The sequence below is a fragment of the Pseudophryne corroboree genome, chromosome 3, assembly GCF_028390025.1.
Source record: "Pseudophryne corroboree isolate aPseCor3 chromosome 3, aPseCor3.hap2, whole genome shotgun sequence".
Lineage (NCBI taxonomy): Eukaryota > Metazoa > Chordata > Amphibia > Anura > Myobatrachidae > Pseudophryne > Pseudophryne corroboree.
Genome location: NC_086446.1, coordinates 766,340,063 through 766,362,011, shown reverse-complemented (window position 1 = coordinate 766,362,011; position 21,949 = coordinate 766,340,063). Strand labels below are relative to the sequence as shown.

The window sequence follows — 21,949 nt, the reverse complement described above, 5'->3', positions numbered from 1 at the left end:
ATAGTTTTGCTGTTAGGGTATGCTACAATTTGGACAGGCCATGGTTGGATGTGTAGTTCCACAGCATCTGGAAGTTGCTTACCCTTGATGTGGAATATGCTTTAAATGCAAGCAATGTGCTGTTGCCCAGCACACAGCCTTGTACTCTGACCTAGTAGGAAGGAACATCAACATATGATTCATCCAGGGCCTTCACTCATTCTCAGATACTTACCATATAACACCCGGCCTTACACACAGCACGAGGCAGTCATTTTGTAAGTTGGATCAATATTCAGCATAATGCGGACTATTAGGCGTTATAACATCACGGGGTCCATGAGGAGATGTGGCTGAATTTTGGCTCCTCCACTGTAAACTTCATTCAACATAGGAGCCAAATGCAGGCCAACATTTGCAACAGGTGCACCACCTACCCTCCTCTGCCCGCCAACCCACCAGCATACAGAACTCAGCAAGAGAAGCAGTTAGTATTTTTGTGTTTTATTATACGACAACGCGTTCTGTATTAAAAAGAATGGAGGTAGGGTGTCTGTCCTGGGTGACACCCCTCCTGCCCCCCTCGGGCAGTGTGAGGGGATTGGAGCAAATAAAATTAAAGACAAAACAAAAAAAAAAGTTATTTCCTTCTGATTCCAGGATGCAATTTGCACCTGTGCACAGGGCAAGTTTCTGGCCTTTGAGGGGTACTTGATGTGACCCTGAACCCCTGACGGGAGGGGTGGACCCCATTGTGAAGCAGCAGCACCATCATAGGATCATCCTTCAGGCTTTTGCGGTCACAGCGACATCTTGCCAAGATTCCTGTGACCCCATAATAAGTTCCGGGAGTGCGGTTTCCGCTCTGCCGAGTCTTTTCCCTGGATGTTGCACGGTGCCCTTCCCCGGGCCCTCTTGCGCTTAGTTGGGAATGTTTGGGGTGGGTGGACGCTTTGCTCTCCTGACCAGAGGAGGGGGATTGTTATTGCTGAGCCATCTGCTGGAGAAGAGATACTTCTGTTAGAACTTAGTTTAAAGAACGGCGTGCACTTTGAACGACAGGCATTTAGTATTTCAAGAACGAGTACTAGGATTTGGTAGCAACTAACCTGCTGGGGTTGGGGTTCTCCGCCTCGGCTTGCCAGTCGGCTCAAAATGTTCCGCTCTGACATTTGCAGTCGGACAGCCACGGGAGGAATTCGGGCAATGGTAGCTGGGAGTCGGGTAACATCTGCCTTCATATCACTCAACAGTTCTTCCAACTGCTTAAGTACTGCGAGGACAGACGGAACGATACGGTTAGAAAGGAAAGAGACAGCCTACTTACACTAAGGAATTAAACAGCGTCCTTCTCAAGAAAAGCTCTAAGAACGATCAGAAGAACATTGGGTGTTTCACATTTATTTACTCTTGTACATTGGTAGCATAGGGAGGCAAGAGGATGCAAGGAATAGAAATCTCACCCCCGAGCATGGAAACAAGCAGCACAGTATGTACAACAAACATAACCTTGGTCATCTAACAATACAATGAGTCATGTGTAGGTGACGGAGGAGGATGGATGTAAGAGAAACGAGCTCGGTAGACACAGTCACTACCTTTGTGTAGAACGGCATTTGCTGGCTTGTTCCCCGCCATAGACTCTTTAGATAAGTGCTGGTGACTTTCTGCCAAACACTCCACCTCTGCGAACCTCGTATTCAGAGCCATGGATGGGTGGGAGGGATCTTCGGACATGTTGAGATACGCAGCTCGTCTCAGCTGCTCCTCTATGACAAGTGCCTGTTCAAGAAGCTAGGTGGGAAAGAGAAGAGTGTCAGCAAATTCCATCCATAAGGAGATTACCCAGCATGCTCTACTCAAAGAGCAGGGTGACCCCAGGGCGAAAAGAGCAGCATCTTCCCAGGGGAAGGAACGTAGGATTGCCCTATGGCTAAAGGTCAGCAGGAAGCCCGCCCTGCCGCCTGTTGATGGAAAGTAACCCCAGACTGCTGAAGGAGAGGAGAACGTGACAATATAACGGTGCGTAAGAGAAAGCCAGACTTACTTTAAACCGCCGGGCTAGAAACTTGTTTTTGATCTCCAGGAAGTTGCCCCGATTTACTTCACCTTTGAAGGGTTCGTTGAGGATGGCGTATCGCACGTCGTTCTGGATGTCCTGCCAGCGTGCATAGCCATGGCTGAGAGCGGCGCTCAGGAAAATGCTAACTTACAAATGCTCACAGTCCTGCTTTCCATTTATACACAACTAACAGTCGGAAGAAACCCAACAAGGGAAAAAACAATACAAGTCCCAGAAGTAGCAACGCCAACAACTGCCATCACCTAGGTGCACCAACAGGCAGATGTGCTGCAGAAGACACGGAACACACTACTGCACCTGTACATCGCTGTGCTCACTGCCGGTACAGATTACACAAAGCAGGGTCACTGAGGCCCTTCCATAGTTCGGACAAAGGATACTTTATAATACCGGACAACAGCCAGTAATCGTGCCTTCGGTGCCAGATCTCGTACGTCTTCTTGGTAACGGTTGCGGCTCTCTCTTCGTTCTGCCATAAGGAATGGAGCTCTGCGGGAGAGAGAGAGTACAGAGTGGGTGCCAGGTCAGAGGGAGGGAACCAGCCCTTCATCAGCTGTAGAGGAAGAGTGGAGACTTCTGTAGCACCACACATGCGGAGCCACAGGCTGCCACACAGCTCAGTGACTATTGTTGGTGAAATGCCGAGGACTACACAGGGCAAACAGAACCAAATATTTACAGTGAGGCAAACAGGCGTGTTTATGGTGTATATAGATTTAGATGAAGTCAGGCGTACTCCCCCATCATACTGGAATGGGAGAATATTAGCATGTCCCATGTTGGAGGACCACATACACCCACCCACACAACCTCCTGAATGTAAAGGTCTACATATTCCTCCTTTATACTGTGCAGCACTGTAGCTCTCGTTCAGCCCTGGCCTTACCTGTGAAGCCACCATCTGCGATGTTGAACATGAATCTTTGCTTAGTGGCTGCAGCTTTCCTAATCTTCTCCTCTGTGGCTTCTTTAGGCGTTTCTCCATTCTGTAATGCAACTGGCTTCTCCTCATCTAGAAGAAAAGCAGGCGTGTAAGGAACATGTATTACAGCATGGGGCCCAGGGCAGGGACCCGTATTACAGCATGGGGCCCAGGGCAGGGACCCGTATTACAGCATGGGGCCCAGGGCAGGGACCCGTATTACAGCATGGGGCCCAGGGCAGGGACCCGTATTACAGCATGGGGCCCAGGGCAGATGCAGAGGACAGAAACACGCATTACAGCATGGAGCCCAGGAACACCCAACGGAGCCCAGGAACACGCATTACAGCACGGAGCCCAGGAACACGCATTACAGCATGGAGCCCAGGACAGATGCAGAGGACAGGAACACGAATTACAGTATGGGGCACAGGACATATGTAGAGGATAGGGACAGCACTGGGCACATGCATTACAGCACGCATGCACAGGATGAAGCATGTATTACAGCACAGGGCAGAGAGCATGGACAAGAATACAGCATGGGGTACAGGACAGGGGCAGAGGACAGGGACATATATTACAGCAAGGGGCACAGGACAGAGGACAGCAACATGTATTACAGCATGGGGCACAGGACAGAGATACAGATGTGTCCACTTACATCTTTGCTATTTTGCTAAATTTGGCACAACATGCAAAACACGGCTCAGCTTTTTTTCACAAGTAGCTAGTGGACGGATTTTAAAATTTTTGTTTGCCATAATAGAATATGTATAAAGTAGTATATTAAAAGGAGCAAATTAAGACAAATCACAAGGCATGGCTAAATCTCTGAGTGTATGGCATGCAAAACCATGCCATACATGGCGGGATATAGCAAAGATGTATGTGGACACATCTGTATATTACAGCAAGGGGGACAGGAATGTGTATTACAGCATGGAGCACAGGACAGAGATATATTACAGCAAGGGGCACAGGACAGGAATGTGTATTACAGCAAGGGGCACAGGACAGAGGACAGGAACGTGTATTACAGCATGGGCCACAGGAAAGAGGACAGGAATACTAACCTTTCTTGTCATCAACAGTGATCACTTCATCCACTTTCTCTGGCTCTGCTGCAAAAGAAGGAAAGCCTTAGACCGGGGGTAGTAACTATGTAGCCCTCTAGTTGCTGTGGGATACACATCCCAGAATGCCTTTCCATAGTTTTTCTATTATGGCATTCAAAAACGGTGGTAGGGCATGCTGGGATGTGCAGTTCCACAGCATCTGGAGGGCAGCATGTTAAATACTGGACAGACTGATGCCAGGTTACCCTCAAGCAGGATCAGTACTACTATCTTATTTCCTCACCTTTCGGTTCAGGCTCCACGGGTTCCACTGCTGGAGGCTTCTCCGGAGCTGGAGGCTTCTCCGGAGCCGGAGTCTCAGCCTCCTCTGGCTTCACCTCCGTCTGAGCGGCCGGAGGAGAACGGGTCTCTGGTACCGGTGGGGTGCTCTGATAATAAAGAAAAGAAAAAAAAGCAGAGGTAGTAAAGTGGAGAGTTTTGAAAGACACGCCGGATCGTGTGGGGAGAACACCATTATCTACACTCACCTCACTGTTTTCCTCAGGAGCTTTCACTTCAGGTTCTGCACTTTCCTCCTTTATGGCCCCCTCTTCAGGTTTCACACCCTCTTCTGTGGATAGGTAGCAGGATTAAACAGCCATACAAGCAAAGTATGCGTCAGACAACAGGCTCCCTAATCCAGCTCTGCATGTTCTGTCAAGCCTTTAAGGGAGAGCACCTATCTGTGTGCAGCCCTCCTAAACAGACAGGTTTACTGTACGTCCAACCGTGGCCCCCACAATCATAGGCATGAAAGGGGGAATGTCTGTCATGTGGGTAGGACGAGAATGCAAAGTCATTACAGAACACAGATTTTGGAGCTTCTATAGAAGCTTATGACTCCCCTGAATTAGACAGATGTTGAGCACCAAAACTTACCATTTGCTACAGGTGGAGCTGGGGTATTAGGCTGCGTGTCTCCTGGCGTTGATGGGGTGGGAGTTTTGGGAGAGGGAGAGTCGATTGGAGAGGTTTTCTTGTTCTCCTCGGACTCGGCAAGTTCCGGCATACTCCAGCGCCCATTAACGTGCTCAAATTCTTGAACCTGGTTAGGACAAATATGTGATCAGAGATCAACTAAAAGACAATGTTGCTACAATTCTGGCTCATTCAGCCCTGCAACAAGTTCTGTGCTTCGCTTGTACATTAATTGCATATTGTCATTATATATGGGAATTTATAGAGAACCTCTAAATCACTCTTTCTAGGCATGTAATGTATTTAAGGATGCAGTCTAGTTTCTGTGCTAGTGAGAAAGCTTGCAGGCGTTTGCGGTCCAGGAAAAGGACTAGACCTCCCTTCTCTGCTATCTTATGGATGTAGGATAACCAATACAATAGTCTGAGGTGTGGTGTATCGAGATCCAGTTAGGGCTCTACACGCAAGATAGGCAAAGGGCGACAGCCGCCTGAGTTTGCTCATAGTCCGTATAGACAATCTAGAACAGTGCAAAATGCTGAGAAAATTTGAGGTCAGTCTCCTGTAAGCCCCATAACAGCAATTTACATTGAAACGGGACGCTGCAATCTCACCTTCTTACGAATGAGAGACATTACACCAATTCTTGTTAATACATGCTGGCGAGAGAGACCTTCTCTCGGGACTCCATCTGCAAAGGTTTCCGCTCCATCTGCTCCTGGCTCACACAGATGACGCATGAACAGTGACACATATGCCCTAGGAGATATAGACAAGAGGCTTGAGAACACTTGGCAAGGAGACGGTACACGTTCCATTTAAAAGGAGCGCAGATTCTCTTACTTAAATTCCTTCTCTGACTTCCCGCGCAGATCTCTGACGAGCCATTGGGTAGTGAAAGCATCCTGCGGTGGCATGCCATAACGCATAATGGCGTTCAGGAAAGCCTTTCGCTGCCGGGCATTGAAACCTAGTACCTGAAGAAATTGGAGAAACATGTCAGCTAACAATCCAAACTCTACTGGTAAGCCACCACTTGTACAGCAAACATTTTAACTTAGAACGCTGCCCCAGTACCCCAATGTCTTCCCTGTGAATGCCTATGGACCCTGAAGAAAAAACGCAGAAGGATGCAAATCTGATGGTCATACAAGGCCTCATCTAGTACTGCGCTGCAGAATTTGAAGCCCGTTTCACAACAGTACCTCCACGCCAACGGATCCTACAAATTGTTCATACCTCAATGTTGCCTCCAACACGAGCCAGGAGCGGTGGAAGAGGTTTATCCTTATCGTTCCGCAAACCTTTTCTGTTAGGCCGACGAGCTGCTGTACAGATAAACAGATAAAGAGGTTTGTGTGCAGCAGCACAGAGCGGACAGAGCAGTTGTTGCAGAAGTAGGAAATCCATTATAAAAACAAAAGAATGTTGTAAAAAATACAAACCCTCTGAGCGCTCATCGAAATCTTCATCTCCTTCTTCGGACGCCACAGAATAATCCGATTGGTTATCGGACTGATCATCCTGCCAGTCTGCAGGTGAAATAGAGACGTCAGTGTGCCAGTTCGCATTTGATGGGGAGGAACAAATACATATTCCCCATGCATTCGTAGAAGACCCTTACCTCTGTCCTCTTGGCTGCCATCATTGTAGTTAACTTGCTTACGAATTCTCTTTCCTTTACCCAGATTCCGAGCCAAGTCTTCCTGTTGTTGCTCGTAGTGGTGTCGGAGAAGCTTCTCCCAGTAGTCGGGATCCACGCTCTCCTCCTGCTTGATGATCTCACGAACTACCTCCTCTTCATCCTAAACAAAAAACCACAATACATATTACCTCTTACCAAGCTTTACAACCAACTTGTGTGTCTGCACCGATGATGCAATGAACAATACTGTAGCACAAAAACGAGCCCTGTTCTACTTAAAATGTCCAGTCAAGCCTTTAAGGGAGTGCACATTTCTCTGTGTGGCCCTCCTAAACAGACAGGGTTAGTGTACGTCCAGCTGTGGCCCCCATCTAATCATGCTGGATATAGAGGGGGAACAGTGTGGTGAGAGCTGGACAGATGAGGCATGAGGTTACACATGCGCATAATAGATAAACCCATCAGTCCCAACTAGGGTGGCAAAACCCATGCCACTTTTTCAATCCCTGGAATCTGGATAGAAAAATTATCAATCCCGGGATTGGCTTCTTTTCACTGTCCAAATCCCCCCCTCCCCTCCCTGCCCAACCCACATAACTAACCCTAAACAAGACGGGAGAGAGGCTGGAGGTGCAGGGCGGCGGTGTGGTCCGGCAGGGGCAGTCAGTGTACTGTGGCGGGGAGGTCCGGCTGGCGGGCAGCTGGCTGCGCAAAGTGACCTCTCACGTCACACAGCGTGTACCACCCAGACGAGGGGGAGCCGGGCAGCGTCTGAGCCTCCTGAAGGCAACAACACTGTCCGGCATAGAAATAACTAAAAGGTGATGGCCAATCCTGAAATCCCTGGAATTGGAAGTTCCAATCCCGGGACCGAATCCCAGGCAATTTTAGGCCGGGATCCCGCCGTTCCCAATCCCGGGATTGGCCAGCCTAGTCCCAACCAACCACACAAAGCGTATGAATGTGGACACATATCCAAGTCACTTACTGCCATCTCTTCCTCTCGGACAACGTATTGCGCCACTTTAAAGGAACTCAGATACTCATTCATTCCTTGTATTTCGGTGTCTTCTATCTCATCCTGGTTCCTGTCAAGCAGTCTAGATATGGCTTTGTCATCATAGTGAATGACGCTGATGTCCTCACCCTCCTTGTTTTCACCACCTGTGATGACAGAGTTAATGGTTAGAAGTCACTCCCATTGCACATCTCCAGGGTCTCTTCCTGTGGCATTACTAGCATGACCTACCTTCTGTGGCTTCATCCTTGAAAAGCTCTTCAGTACCAAACTTCAGGATGTCGTCCAGTTCCTGCTTCGACATGGAGCCGGTTTTGGAGCCGAGACCCGGTCGTACGACTAAATGAGTGAGCATCATCTTCTTTTTGGCTACCTGAGTGATCCTCTCTTCTACCGAGGCGCGAGTCACAAACCGGTAGATCATGACCTTTTTGTTTTGTCCAATACGGTGAGCTCTGCTGAAAGCCTATGGGTGGAAAAAAAATGGTCAGCACAAGAATGGGGGACGCGGTCCTCTCCACAGAGGAGTGGATTCTTCCTTACCTGAATATCGTTGTGAGGATTCCAATCAGAGTCATAAATGATCACAGTGTCTGCTGTGGCCAGATTAATTCCCAAACCTCCAGCACGGGTGGACAGGAGGAAACAGAACTGCTGGGCACCAGGAGCTACAGGATACAAGAAGACACTTACAGGACCAAAGAGGAGGAGAACGACAACACAAAAAAGGTGCCAATAATTTAATAACCTTTCTCCGCCAACCAAAAATAAAGTTTTTTTTCCCCTCTAAATGAGTATAGATCCCTGTTAAATATTGTGGAGACGGACCATTTGGGTCTCGTTAACTATACACATTTCAGATCAGTTAGGCTACAGGGACAGATGTTTTAGGTGAACAGACGCCATACACTGTAAATGTCATAAAGAACCCATTAGTTCACCAGGTTCCAGGCACAAAACCACCAGATACTCACCATTAAATCGATCAATGGCCTCTTGTCGCATGTTTCCAGTAATTCCTCCATCTATTCGCTCATATTTATACCCCTCATGCTCAAGGAAGTCTTCCAACAAGTCTAACATCTTGGTCATCTAGACAAAGAGGTGGGAGGTCAAAACAGAGCTCCTACAGTATACTTCTACAGCACTCAAGTAGCAGATGTATAAAAACTAGTTTGTTCGGTTTTTATTTAGTTTTTTTTAAACAAACACTATTATCACAGTTATAAGTCAGGGGTATATACAGTTGCTCCATTTAGTCCAAAACTGTATTCACATTCTCCAAAAATTCAAAATCTGCTGAGAATTCTGGTACGCGCCTACAAGTCTAGAAAGACTGGCACGGCTATGAATATCAGATATGGGAGGAAGTGGCGCTAACCTGGGAGAAGATGAGCACTCTGTGTCCATCATCCTTCAGCTTCCTCAACATCTTCTGCAGCAGCAGTAACTTCCCGGCTCCTCTGATGAGGGCGCTACCATCATACATTCCATTGGGCATCTTGGGTGCTTCCTGCAAAAAAATAAAATAAAATACAAACAACCCAGTTTGGAATTAAGGGGAAGTATATTTAAATATCAAGCACACCGCAAACCCTCATGGACCCATTGTGGAGGCACATGGCATAACAGTCTCCCCTCTTACCATAGCAGCTACTGGGAAGAGATATGGGTGGTTGCAGCATTTCTTGAGGTCCATCACCACATTGAGCAGAGACACTTGGTTGCCACCTCCTCGAGTGTTTAGAGCTTCAAAGTTTCTAGTGAGGATGAACTTGTAATATTTCCTGAAATCAAGGACGTATTAGTAATGTACACCAAGGCATCGATGCAAAGCAAGTCAACATGACACCAAAATCCTCCCGTCATTACTCACTTCTGCATGGGGCTAAGCTCCACACGGACAATCAGCTCAGTCTTCGAAGGCATGTTCTTGAAGACATCAGCCTTCAATCTTCTCAGCATGTGAGGACCCAACATGTCGTGGAGCTTCTTGATTTGATCTTCCTTCGCAATGTCTGCAAATTCCTCCAAGAAACCCTCCAGGTTACTGTAGAGAGCAATCAATGGTTAAAAACCCACCTTTAACAGTACTCCTTTAAGCTCTACTTTATGGTTAAAATAAGATGCCCAACAGAAGAGAGCGGATACTGTCGCAGGGCTACGTACTTGAATCGCTCTGGAGTCAAGAAATTGAGCAAGTGGAACAATTCCTCGAGATTGTTTTGCAGAGGGGTTCCGGTCAGGAGCAGCTTGTGCTGAAGACTGTATCCATTCAGGACTCTGAAAAACTTTCAGACAAAAGAAAAAACAAAAACTTAGCTGTGAAAAAAATAAATAAAGTGCACATTCTTCCAAGCAATTGCTGAGCCATGTCCTACAGCCTCCTTACTTTGGACTGGTTGTTTTTCAGACGATGAGCTTCATCAACCACCAGACAGGCCCAGTCTATGGATCCCAGGACAGCCATGTCGATGGTAATAAGTTCGTAGGAAGTGAGCAGCACATGAAACTTCACCGATGCCTCTTTCTGTAGGATAAATAAAGAGGAGCGGTAAGACCTCCAAGCTCTCCCTCTGAAGTGCGGGTCCATACAGACAGATCGAGTCACCTACCTTCATACGTGAGGCTTTCTTGCCGCCACGGATGGCATTGTCTTCAAACGAAAACTCGTTCTCCCGAATGACCGCACGGCTGTCCTTGTCTCCGACATATGTGACAACATACATGTCAGGGGCCCACATTTCAAACTCTCGCTCCCAGTTAATGATGGTGGAGAGTGGGGCACTGACCAAGAATGGACCTTTGGAGTGACCCTGGCAATAAATAGTATAAAAGGAGGATCATGTCAATGGTGGTGATTAGGTCAGAAAGCAGCCACTTAAGTGTGGAGGAAAAAAAACAAATAGATGAACGATTATATTAAGACATTGAGAATGTTGGGAGATTCTCAACGGATGATTGCTGTGAGCCAGCATCTGATATGGTGGTCAGAAGACTGGTTGCTAGGACATCAATGAGGTTCAGACAGACTTACCTCTTTATAAAGAGAATACAAGAATACTGCGGTCTGAACGGTTTTTCCCAGCCCCATTTCATCAGCGAGAATGGTGTCTGTGCCCTGTGCCCATGAGAAACGCAGCCAATTTAATCCCTCTAGCTGGTACGGATGCAGTGTGCCTCCGGTTATGTCCAAGTAGTCTTGCTGCCGATCATACTTCACTGTGGGCTGAGAGAGAAGAGAGCATGAGCATCAAAGCAGGAAAACGGCACAAATCTCCGGCTGTACGACACGCCCTAGAAAACTCACATCAACGGTTGGGGTGTCTGGTGGTCGCTCAAGTTTCCTTAATTTAAGTTTCTTCGCCTTTTTACCAGGCCGTCCTTCATCTCCACACATCAGCTCCCTAGTCACAGAAAAACGAGATATAGACGGATGCGCAAAGGAATTAGCAGGCAACAGGTTACCGGCCACTTTTTAAAACCTACCTGTGGTTCCAGTAGCCCTGTTTGTACATGTCATAATCCTGAATGTCTACATCTTCCATCTCCCAGGATGCCTGGTCATATTGAAGGTCCCTCCACTTGATCAGGTAATGGACATTTCCCTTCTTGTCAACACTAGGTAGAGACACAAGAGAAAGTTCAGTCACCAGTAACAGTTTTCATAAAAAATAAAAATAAAAAAAACTCCCCTTTACATTACGGCAATTCATTTATTGCCAAAGAAAAAAAGGCCAAGTAGTCTACAGGGTTATAAACATTTTAAATATGTTCTGTGAATTTCCTCAGAAAGCACGGTCCGTAAACCCATCTGAGGTAAGCAGTGGTAACGGGATCTATAATCCAGGTATGCGTCACCTGCCCTGTATATGATAACAAAGAGCTAGATCACATGATCATTCATCTGCCAACCAGAAGGCCAAAAACTGGAGAGCCATTCTCAAACGTTTCACTCCAGTCGAGTGCTCAACCGTAAAAGGAGAGGTCTCTTGTAGATTACTGCTTCACCAACGCGTTTTACCTGTGGTTCAAGACTCGATGAATCATCATCCACTCCGGCTTGATGCCATAACGATAGAATTTCTCCTCCATCTCCAGATACTTTGGATCTTTATTTTTTCTTTTGCGGCTCTTTTCTTCTTCGTCTACTCCGTAATCCCCAGCAGGAGGCTCGTCCATGTCGTTTTTCCGCTGGTAGTTCCTGAACATCACTTGACAGTGCAGCTCCAACTGTGAGAGCAGAGGAAGGGCGAGGGCAGCAGGTGAGGAAGATGAAACGCCACTGTACATTAAATTCCCCCACAATTTTATGCACACGTATTTCTACAATGCTACATCGTTCTATAAAGCCCCCCGACGGAGTAAATGCCATTTACCTGCAGTTCGGTAACCCAAGAGCAGTGCAGATAGGACATCCCCTGCCACTTTACAAAAAACTCTCGCTCTGGACGCCCTTCCAAAGGCTTTAGAATAGCTGTGGGATCTGCTAGTTTGTGCGTTGAAGAGGGAGAAGGTGGCTGTCCCCATTTCCATATCAATATCTTCTGGATTTTACCCTTAAGGGAAGGGCACTAGGGATAGAGAACAAGCATACAAATCTATTACACATAGTAATGATAAAAAGTATCTTAATGATTATAAAAAAAAATCCAGCTCCGTGTGCACACTGAGAAACAGGGACCAAGATGCAGGAATCCAAAATGCAATAAAAATGAATGAAAATAGGATTTTAATTACCTACCGGTAAATCCTTTTCTCGTAGACCATAAGGGATACTGGGGTCTTAGAACGATGGGGTCCAAAGGAGTCGGTGCACTTTAAATTTCTTTAACTGGGTGTGCTGGCTCCTCCCCTCTATGCCCCCTCCCACAGCCAGTCTAGGTAAAATTGTGCCCGAAGGAGAATGGACATACTTGAGAGAAGGAACAGAACAACAACAAGTGGCGAGATATACACCAGCACACCCCCAACATAACGGACCAGCAACAGCTGGTAACAATAACTGAACAGGTAAACTATTACAAAAGAAAAACCAGCAGGAAAGTCAATGCACTGAGGCGGGCGCCCAGTATCCCTTATGGACTACGAGAAAAGGATTTACCGGTAGGTAATTAAAATCCTATTTTCTCTAGCATCCATAAGGGATACTGGGGTCTTCGTAAGATGGGGACGTCCCAAAGCTTCCAGAACGGGCGGGAATGTGCGGAGACGTCTGCAGCACCGCCTGCCCAAACTGGGTATCCTCCTTGGCCAGGGTATCAAACTTGTAGAACTTCACAAAGGTGTTCTTCCCCGACCAGGTAGCAGCTCAGCATAGTTGCAAGGACGAGACTCCACGGGCAGCCGCCAAGGTAGACCCCACCGATCTTGTAGAGTGCGCCTTCAGACCGTGGAACCGGTAAGGCTGCAGACACATAGGCCTGTTGGATAGGAAACCTAAGCCAACGAGCAATGGACTGCTGAGAAGCAGGGCAACTCTTTCTGCGCATCATAAAGCGCAAACAGGGAATCAGTCTCTCTGCTGCAAGCCGTCCTCTTGACGTAGATTTTCAAGGCTCGCACAGCACCCAATGCCAAGTGCCAGAACCTGACGGAACCACAATAGGTTGGTTCAAGTGGAACGCAGAGACCACCTTTGGCAGGAACTGCTGCCTAGTCCTGAGCTCTGCTCTGTCTTCGTAAAAAGACCAAGTATGGACTTTTACACGATAAGGCCCCCAATTCTGAGACACGCCTAGCAGAAACCAGGGCCAGTAACAGCACAGTCTTCCACGTGAGGTACTTGTCTTTTACTGTCATCAAAAGGCTCAAACCAGGAGGACTGTAGAAATTGCATTACCACATTAAGATCCCAGGGTGCCGTTGGTGGCACAAAAGGGAGGTTGTATGTGAAGAATCCCTTGCAAGAAGGTCTGAACTTCTGGCAACACTGCCAACTTCTTCTGGAAAAAGATTGAGAGGGCTGAAATCTGGACCTTAAGAGAGCCCAGACGTAAGCCCATATCCGCTCCAGCCTGCAGGAAAATGTAAGAAACTTCCCAAGTGAAAATCCGCCAGAGGATACTTGCATTCCTCACACCAAGAAACATATCTCCTCCAGATATGATGATGATAGTGCTTTGTCGTCACAGGTTTTCTGGCCTGAACCATGGTTGCAATAACCTTTTTGGAAAGGCCGTTGAGAGCTAGGATGTTCCACTCAACCGCCATGCCGTCAAACGAAGCCACTGTAAGTCCGGGTAGACGAACGGTCACTGTGGGAGGAGGCTCCACTCCCCCGGGTGTAGGTCGTGACAACTTAGGAAGTCCGCTTCCCAGTTGTCCACCCCCGGAATACAGATGGTCGACATCACTCTCGCGTTTCTTTCTGCCCAGAGGAGTATCCTGGACACATCTCGCATGCAGGCTCTGCTCTTTGTTCTTCCTTGTCGATTGATGTATGCCACGGTCGTGGCATTGTCCGACTGAACTTGAATGACCTCATCGGAGTATAGGAGAGGCCTGAAGCAGAGCGTTGTAGATCGCCCGGAGTTCCGGAATGTTAAACGGAAGCAGGGCTTCGTGGGATGACCACCTGCCCTGGAACTGAGCCCTTCGGATGATCGCTCCCCATCCTCTCAGACTCGCGTCAGTCGTGAGGAGATTCCAATCCTGAATCCCGAAACTTCGACCTTCCAGTAAGTTTGAGGACTGTAGCCACCACAGGAGGGAAATCCTGGCCTGAGGTGATGAGACGTATGATCCGATGCATCTGAAGATGTGATCCGGACCACTTGCTCAGGAGATCCAATTGAAATGTTCTGGCATGGAACCTTCCGTACTGGATTGCCTCGTATGAGGCTACCATCTTTCCCAACAATCTTATGCAAAGATGGAGATCCGATTCGCCGTAGAACTGCTCGGACCATCTCCTGCAGTGTCCTTGCCTTGTCCTCTGGGAGGAATACTTTCTGGGCCACTGTATCCAGAAACATTCCCAGGAACAGGAGCCGCCGAGTAGGCTCCAGGTGGGACTTCTGTAAATTTAGAATCCACCCATGATGTGACAGAAGCTGAATAGTGTGGTCTATATTGAGCAATAGAAGCTCCTTGGATTTCGCCTTTATCAACAGATCGTCTAGGTAAGGGACAATATTGACCCCCTGGACTCAGAGCTGAAACATCTCCGCCATCACCTTCGTGAAAACCCTCGGAGCTGTGGACAGGCCGAAGGGTAGTGCCTGGAACTGGTAGTGACCATTTAACAGGGCAAACCGTAGGTAAGCCTGGTGAGGTGGCCAAATCAGGATATGGAGATAAGCGTCCTTTATATCTAGTGAAACCATGAACTCCTGTTCTTCCAGACCCGCAATCACTGCTTGCAAGGATTCCATCTTGAACTTGAAGACCTTTAAGTAAGGGTTCAAGGATTTTAGATTCAAAATGGGCCTCACCGAACCGTCCGGTTTTGGCACTATAAACAGGTTGGAGTAGTAACCCTTTCCCTGTTTTTGCAGTGGTACTGGCACAATGACTTGGGACTGGACCAATTTCAGGATGGCCTGTTGCAGTATAACTCGCGTATCCTCCAAAACTGGTAAGCGTGATTTTAAAAATCGGTGGGGAGGAGCACTGTCGAACTCCAGCTTGTAGCCCTGGGAAATTAGCTCCTTTACCCAAGTATCCTGGCAGGAACTTTCCCAGAAGCGGCTGAAGTGATGCAACCGAGCTCCCATCTAGAGATTCCCTCGGGGTGGGGGAACACAGTCATGCTGAGGCCTTGGTGGAAGCAGAGCTGGTGCTTTGTTCCTGAGAGCCAGCGGCTGCTGGTTTTTTGGTTTTGCCCCTGGTGCCTCTTGTAGCGTTTGAGGCGCCTCTGATTCTTGACCCAAATCTAGATGTCCGAAAGGACTGTGTAGATGGAACGGGTAGGAGCGTCTGGTTGGTGGGGCCCCAGAGGGGAGAAATGTGCATTTCCCCGCAGTAGCTTTCGAAATCCACGTATCCAACTCAACCCCGAAGAGCCACTCTCCTGAGAAAGGAAGAGACTCCACACTGCGCTTGGAATCTGCATCTGCTATCCACTGGCGCAGCCATAGAGCTCTGCGCGCAGACACTGCCATGGCAGTAGTCCTAGCATTAATAGTGCCCATCTCCTTGATAGAATCACACAGGACACGTGCAGTATCCTGAATGTGTTTTGTCAGTGTAACCATATTCACCAGATACATATCCCCGCAAGGCCCTCTTGAATCTAGCCTGCCCATGTGTGAATGGCATGTGTCATCCAGCAACCCGCTATCACAGGCCTTTGTGTAAATAGACTAATGTAGTCTCTATTTTCCTATTCCCAGGGACCTTTAAAGGCAGAAGTGCCCGGGACTGGTAATAACACCTTTTTAGATAGGCGTGAGACGGACACGTTCACAGCTGGGGGATCTTACCAATTTTTCCTGCCATCCGGAGCAAATGGGAAAGTACTTAGAAAGCGCCTTGTCACGTGGAATTTATCAGGATTTTTCCAGGCTAACTTAAACATGTCATCTAATTTCTTAGAATCAAGGAAGGCGACGCTAACCTTTTCCTGTGAGAAGAACAACTGCTGTGCTGCATAGTCTTCCATTGGGATCTCTAATACATCCCTGATAGCAAGTATGAGGGGTTCAATCCCCTGTGCTGGAGATGAATCCTCTGTAACAGGGTCCAGCTTCAACCCCTCATCCAGTCCCTCTTCATCAGATTCTAAGAATAAGTCAGGGAGCCCACGTTTGTGTCCCCCTGAGCTAGGGAGAGGGGTCCGTCTGTCATCTGCTTTAGCAGTCAGATCTGCTACAGCCTGCTGCAACTGCTGTGTCTTGACTGTTTGCAGTGAGCTGAGAGGACATATCAGCCCTCATGGTTTTTATAGCACCTAACCAGGATGGCTCTTGAACCTCCCCCACCGCTTCCTCACTAACTTGGGAGGACTGACTGCATTGTTCACGATAAGGAATCATCCACGGAGGGAGAGAATCTGGTATTACATAATTGGTGTTTTACCAGGTTTACAGGAGACAAAAAAAAAACCAAAAGACACACGTATATTTAGCAAGCCTGTCCAGACTGGTATGCGAGTAGGAGACCCAGAGAAAAAGACCAGCACACCCAAGAAGACTGCAGGCTGTATTTATCTCAGTGTAACACTGGAGTTTTCCCTTTTCAGGACACTATATTGTATACAATAGCGGCTCTCCCCCTTAATTACACCCCTGTACCAGTATCCTGAGTGTTCTGGAGGAGCAGTGTGCCTTGCTACTGCAGCTGTAAGCAGAGGAAGGCACCAAGAAGCTGCTGGTCCCGCTCCGAGTTAACTCCACCCCCTGTAATGGCACCGGAGCTATGCATATATTTATACTGCCAAAGTCTACTTATGGTGTAGAGCGCAGTGTAAGATCAGGATTTTGGTACTTACCGATAAATCCCTTTCTCCGATTCCACAGGGGCCACTGGAGCATAGTTACAATGGGAAATAGTAGGCAGTAATTGGGAGCTGGCACTTTAAAATTTTAACACTGTGGCTAGCTCCTCCCCTACTATCTCCCCTCCAAGCCAGTCTACGTAAACCTGTGCCCGAGGAGAGCTGGAATAAACAAACCGTAAGGTAGAGGAGGTTAATGACGCCCTGTAAACCAGGATTACACAAACTAAACCTGGAACAGAACCTAACAAAAAAACAGGATAACCTGAACTCAACAAGCAGTCATATATTGATCTACAAACCGTCAAGCAAAAAACAAGGAGGAAACCGCGCTGGGCGGGCGTCCAGTGGCCCCTGTGGAATCGGAGAAAGGGATTTATCGGTAAGTACCAAAATCCTGATTTCTCCTTCATCCACTAGGGGCCACTGGAGCGTAGTTATAATGGGGATGTCCCAGAGCTCCCAAAACGGGTGGGAGAGCGCTGAGAGACCTGTAAAACCGCTCGGCCAAACTGTGATGCAGAGGCCGCAAAAGTGTGAAACTTGTAGAATTTGACAAACGCATGTCGGCCCGACCAAGTAGCCACCCGACAAAGTAAAGTAGTCATGGAGACCCCACGGGCAGCCGCCCACGAAGGTCCCACAACGCGCGTAGAGTGCGCTGAAATGGAAAACGGAGGCTCCCAAGCAACCGCCAATAAGACTGTCTGAAAGTCAGATGTATCCAACGGCCCAGCTTATGCTGGGACCCCGGCTATTTAGTACGGGAGCATCGTACAGAACAAAGAAGAAAACACTTCGTCGAATAGCCGAAGACCTCTGTAGAGAGAGTCGGCGAGCCCGGACAACATTCAAAGAGGGCCGAAAACACCAGTGTCAGATTTATATGAAAAACGGACATCACCCCTGGAAGAAAACGACCGCTCAGTCTGAAGCTCAGCCGTAACCCCAGTCGAAAAGGGGAAGTTGCCAATAGAGTACTCCCTGAAAGAGAGCCCTAACTTACGGCCGCCAGGCTAATTTCTTTTTGGAAAAAAAACCGAAAGAGCAGAGACCTAAAATTCAGGTCAACGTAGTTTGAAGCGCAGCCGAGCAAACCACCCAGAGAAACCAAAGATGACGGCTGAATGGTAAACCAAAAGGGGGAAAACCCCTGTTATCCACACTATGCCCCATAAAGTTTCCCAAAGTGGCTAAAGCGAGAAGAGGTAACCGACTTCCGAAATCAGGGCCCAGTAGGCATAACCGAACTAGGGAACTCCTCCCTTCTGAGGTCTCGTGAACAGTCACGCCGTTAAACGAAACCAGTCCGGCAGAGGTAGGAGCCAAGGCTCCTCCACTGACAACAGGTGCAGGCTGGATCTTTAAGTCATGCGCGGCCAAACCGGAGCCACCGGGAGGACTAGTGTGCATTCTCCCCCTTCCTGTGTTACCGAAAGTGAGGTAGAAATAGAAAAAGGAGACAAGATAGACTAACCAGAAACTCCAAGGAGCCCTGAGGGCATCCTCGGCTACTGCCGCCAGAGCTCACTTCCGAGAGTAGTAAAGGGTTAAAAGAGTCAGTCAGAACGCCCTGAGGTCGATCCGAAATCTCCGCCAACAGCGGATCAGCTGACAAAACTCCGGGGAATGTCCCCTCACCCGGGAGTCTGACCTGGCGGCTTGACCTGGAAAGAAGATTGTTGTCCTCCGCTCAGAGGGGAATGTAGGCGACCACTCATCGCGTCGCAACTTGACTGAACAAAGAGTACCTGGTCCCGAGGAAGGAAAAACCCTCTGACGGACCGAGTTGAGCACCGTCTATGAGGAGCATAAATTGGACCCGTGTCGAACCAGAAGCTCCTGGATACTCCGGATATTCAGAAGCAACCTAATCTGCAGAGTGGGATTCCAGCAGTAGATTTTCCAATTAGGGAACAAACGTCACTTCCTGCCTTTGAAAAAGAGCTATTCTGTGATCTTCCTGAACCCTGTGGGAGCGGAAGAGAGACCGAATTGAAAGGAAAGGACTGACAGTGAAAATGAGTATCCTGTAATGCGAATCTGAGAAAAGCCAGATGAGGAAACCCAACGCAGTTCAGTAAACAGGCATCCCTGAAGACAAGGGACGCGTAAAACCCCCTTTCTTCTTCAAACTAGCAATCACAGACTGCACGGGAAAAGAAAACAAAGGCCTGAAAAATGCCCCGATTCAAATGATCTGTGAAAACAGGGATCAACACCCTTTGCGGTTAGAAGCATCTGTAGCGCCGCCTGAAGTATGACTCTCTTGTCATCGTAAACCGGCCGACCCATGCCGAGGGACCCCTGAGACGGTTGGACTCCAAAATAGAGTCTGTAACCGCCCAAGCCTTCCCAGTCCTCCCAGTAGGACCACCGACATGCGCTTACCCTGGCACCCTCCAGGTGGTAGGAAGGTCTGACCTGCGGTGGGTGTGTTGGATGACCTAAAATCAGACTGGACAGAGGATGCTGAACCTCTGCTTCAGCCTGTTACCATGAGATCCCTTGGCAACGGAGATACCGCCCCTGACATGGAGTCGAAAGCCTGAAAGGGCACGGAAAGATCTAAAGGAAAGACCGGTAAAGGTCCGTCTTGGAGCTGGGGCAGCAGTAGGGGAAAGAAAAGTGGACTTCCCCCCAATGGTTCGAGAAATCATGCAGGAAGTTCCTTCCCCTGAACCAGCTGCCCCTTAGGATTCCATGTTCACCTGTCACTGTCGCAGCCCCAGAGGTCGTCGGGTTAAGACAGCCCAAGCGAAAATGCAGGTTCCGAGTATACAGACATGTAGACCTCAAAAGAATATAAAGCAGAATCGTGATTCTGATCTGTCCCAAAGCATCAGTTGATCCTGATGCGAATTATCCTGTTACCTAGAGGACAATTGTTCCACAACCTACCTGCTCCGGACAAGGTCGAACCCCTGCTGTCGCATATGTCTCTCAGATGGATCCCTCAGCAAGGTTGCCCCAGGAAAACGGCAGCCTGTTGGACCGGCGATACATTGAGGGGTATACCCTGGAGAGGTCTGATATCGTTTCCTGCTATCTGCGGGAAAAGGATAGGCAAACAAACATTGTTCGATACCTGAAATTGTGAATTCGGATGTCTCCCGGCCACCTACCGGAGCATGCCCAGCTCATTCGAAACTGAACAAGTCGCTGTCATTTCTTCCTTGGCGTCAAACTCCGAGGGATCTGAAGTGTCCGACCTCTTTACCTGCAGCACCAGACGAACTGCTGTACAATACGCCTCAATATCCTGAGATACTGGTTCAGACTCCACCGAAACACAATCAGTATCTCGTGTAACATGGAGGTTAGCAAGATCCTTTTATAAACCTGAAAACGTGCAGTCGGATGTCTCGAGGACCCAGAGACCCTGGTTCGGACTCCACCGAAAACAGATATCCTCAGTATCCCGGACATCTATTGCCTCCTTCCAGAGAGGTCTCTCATCCGCAGCGTCGACCTGGGAAGAAGAAATGACGGACGGGGTCTCTGGTAACGGTGACCTTACCTGCATAAGCTGAGCTGTTCAAACAGGAACGTCCTGCAGCTACATTGAGGGCTAAGCAGATGGCTCCACCGCACAATCTACACATAACAGGGAATTCCCTGTCCTGGGTGTTACGTTTAGTTAAACGAAAAGAGAAAAAAACAGGTTAAAGAAGTGTAACCCTCTATAAACTCTGCACTATAACGTGCAGTGATAGGCACATTTCCCTTAAAGTTGGTGATTGTTAGAATTCAATCTGTGTTCAGATGTCCCCTCTATAAGCGTACCGAGCCACAGCGGCTATTTGGCTGATACCACACACATTCCCCAAATTACACACAGTATTATTACCAAGTGAAACGAAGGAGTAATAAAGGGGTGACAACACCCGCCCTGTATGTAGTGTACTGCTAATTTAGTAAGCTCCGCTGGTTGCCCAAAATGGCGGCCAGCCTGTGAGTAAAGCCGGGGGGAAAATTAATGTGGCAGGGTGAAGATATGTGGGACGTGAACCCAGGTCTGTGTTATTATAATAAATGTCGGTGGAGCTTGTAGTTCTATCTTATTGTAAATATTCAGTGAGCGTAACTGTGCCCTGATATAGAGCAGTAGTGAGCTGACTCCATATTCTATAAACAGGGGACTCTGTGTTGAATTAACAGCCATAGCCCCCCTGACAAAGGGGCACTGACCTGAGAGTTAGGGTTAAGCCCCACTATGGCACCTAACTTTAAAATCAACGGTGCTAGTTGATCATATATGCATATATAGATATAATCCAATATAATATTATATATAAAACAAACTATATATATATATATATATATATATATATATATATATATATATATATATATATATATATATATATATATATATATATATACACACACACACACACACACACACACATACATACACACAGTACAAAAATATATATATATATATATATATATATATATATATATATATTCACTCAGTTGTCCCTGCGATTAGTGTGGTGTGCCACAGGAGGAACACATTGAGAAAAGCTACTCACTGCAGTGATGAGAAGACCCTGACAATCACAGCAAGCAGTGGAGTCCGGGTAGAGGTTTCCCCTGCAGAGAGGAAATGGCCGCCAGCACCAACAGAGCCGCAGGTGGTAGCCCGGGAGCCGAGGTCCAAGACGGGAGTAAGCCCCGCCCCCCGTTATGGCGCCCAAATTGAAAACTTTACCGTTCCAGCACCCAGTCAGCGGGGAGCGTCCTGCCTCCCCCGCCGGTCACACGAGCCGCGGCCGGGAAGCTGAGCCCGCCGAGCAGAGCGGGAGAAAGCTCCGCCACAAG

The 21,949-nt window shown here is 48.1% G+C and overlaps 1 protein-coding gene and 2 non-coding genes across 8 annotated transcripts in view; all 3 read right to left on the bottom strand.

Moving 5' to 3' along the window:
- Window positions 1-467: 467 nt before the first annotated feature.
- The window catches only part of CHD4 (chromodomain helicase DNA binding protein 4), a 42,191-nt gene continuing 20,709 nt past the window's right edge, over window positions 468-21,949 (bottom strand). For 2 of the 6 annotated variants that reach the window (XM_063962423.1, XM_063962428.1), the window contains exons 11-40: window positions 12,063-12,257; window positions 11,708-11,916; window positions 11,173-11,304; window positions 10,994-11,090; window positions 10,721-10,912; window positions 10,299-10,499; window positions 10,076-10,213; window positions 9,853-9,974; window positions 9,560-9,733; window positions 9,329-9,470; window positions 9,065-9,196; window positions 8,658-8,775; window positions 8,227-8,351; window positions 7,915-8,149; window positions 7,654-7,829; window positions 6,645-6,825; window positions 6,466-6,552; window positions 6,260-6,348; window positions 5,864-5,997; window positions 5,635-5,779; window positions 4,982-5,147; window positions 4,591-4,673; window positions 4,347-4,491; window positions 4,061-4,108; window positions 2,949-3,074; window positions 2,443-2,551; window positions 2,027-2,159; window positions 1,575-1,773; window positions 1,089-1,252; window positions 468-979 (exon numbers count right to left, since the gene is read on the bottom strand). In XM_063962423.1, coding sequence (XP_063818493.1) covers window positions 962-979; window positions 1,089-1,252; window positions 1,575-1,773; window positions 2,027-2,159; window positions 2,443-2,551; window positions 2,949-3,074; window positions 4,061-4,108; window positions 4,347-4,491; window positions 4,591-4,673; window positions 4,982-5,147; window positions 5,635-5,779; window positions 5,864-5,997; window positions 6,260-6,348; window positions 6,466-6,552; window positions 6,645-6,825; window positions 7,654-7,829; window positions 7,915-8,149; window positions 8,227-8,351; window positions 8,658-8,775; window positions 9,065-9,196; window positions 9,329-9,470; window positions 9,560-9,733; window positions 9,853-9,974; window positions 10,076-10,213; window positions 10,299-10,499; window positions 10,721-10,912; window positions 10,994-11,090; window positions 11,173-11,304; window positions 11,708-11,916; window positions 12,063-12,257 — 4,215 coding nt within the window. In that variant the 3' untranslated portion in view covers window positions 468-961. The remainder of the gene's footprint in view (window positions 980-1,088; window positions 1,253-1,574; window positions 1,774-2,026; window positions 2,160-2,442; window positions 2,552-2,948; window positions 3,075-4,060; window positions 4,109-4,346; window positions 4,492-4,590; window positions 4,674-4,981; window positions 5,148-5,634; window positions 5,780-5,863; window positions 5,998-6,259; window positions 6,349-6,465; window positions 6,553-6,644; window positions 6,826-7,653; window positions 7,830-7,914; window positions 8,150-8,226; window positions 8,352-8,657; window positions 8,776-9,064; window positions 9,197-9,328; window positions 9,471-9,559; window positions 9,734-9,852; window positions 9,975-10,075; window positions 10,214-10,298; window positions 10,500-10,720; window positions 10,913-10,993; window positions 11,091-11,172; window positions 11,305-11,707; window positions 11,917-12,062; window positions 12,258-21,949) is intronic. The other 4 variants (XM_063962427.1, XM_063962425.1, XM_063962426.1 and 1 more) reach the window with 4 other exon arrangements.
- Window positions 4,751-4,888, bottom strand: LOC134899994 (small Cajal body-specific RNA 11). Its single transcript, XR_010173518.1, has one exon. It is a non-coding gene; the product is annotated as a small Cajal body-specific RNA 11 (non-coding RNA).
- LOC134899993 (small Cajal body-specific RNA 11) lies at window positions 6,945-7,085 on the bottom strand. The gene has a single exon (XR_010173517.1). It is a non-coding gene; the product is annotated as a small Cajal body-specific RNA 11 (non-coding RNA).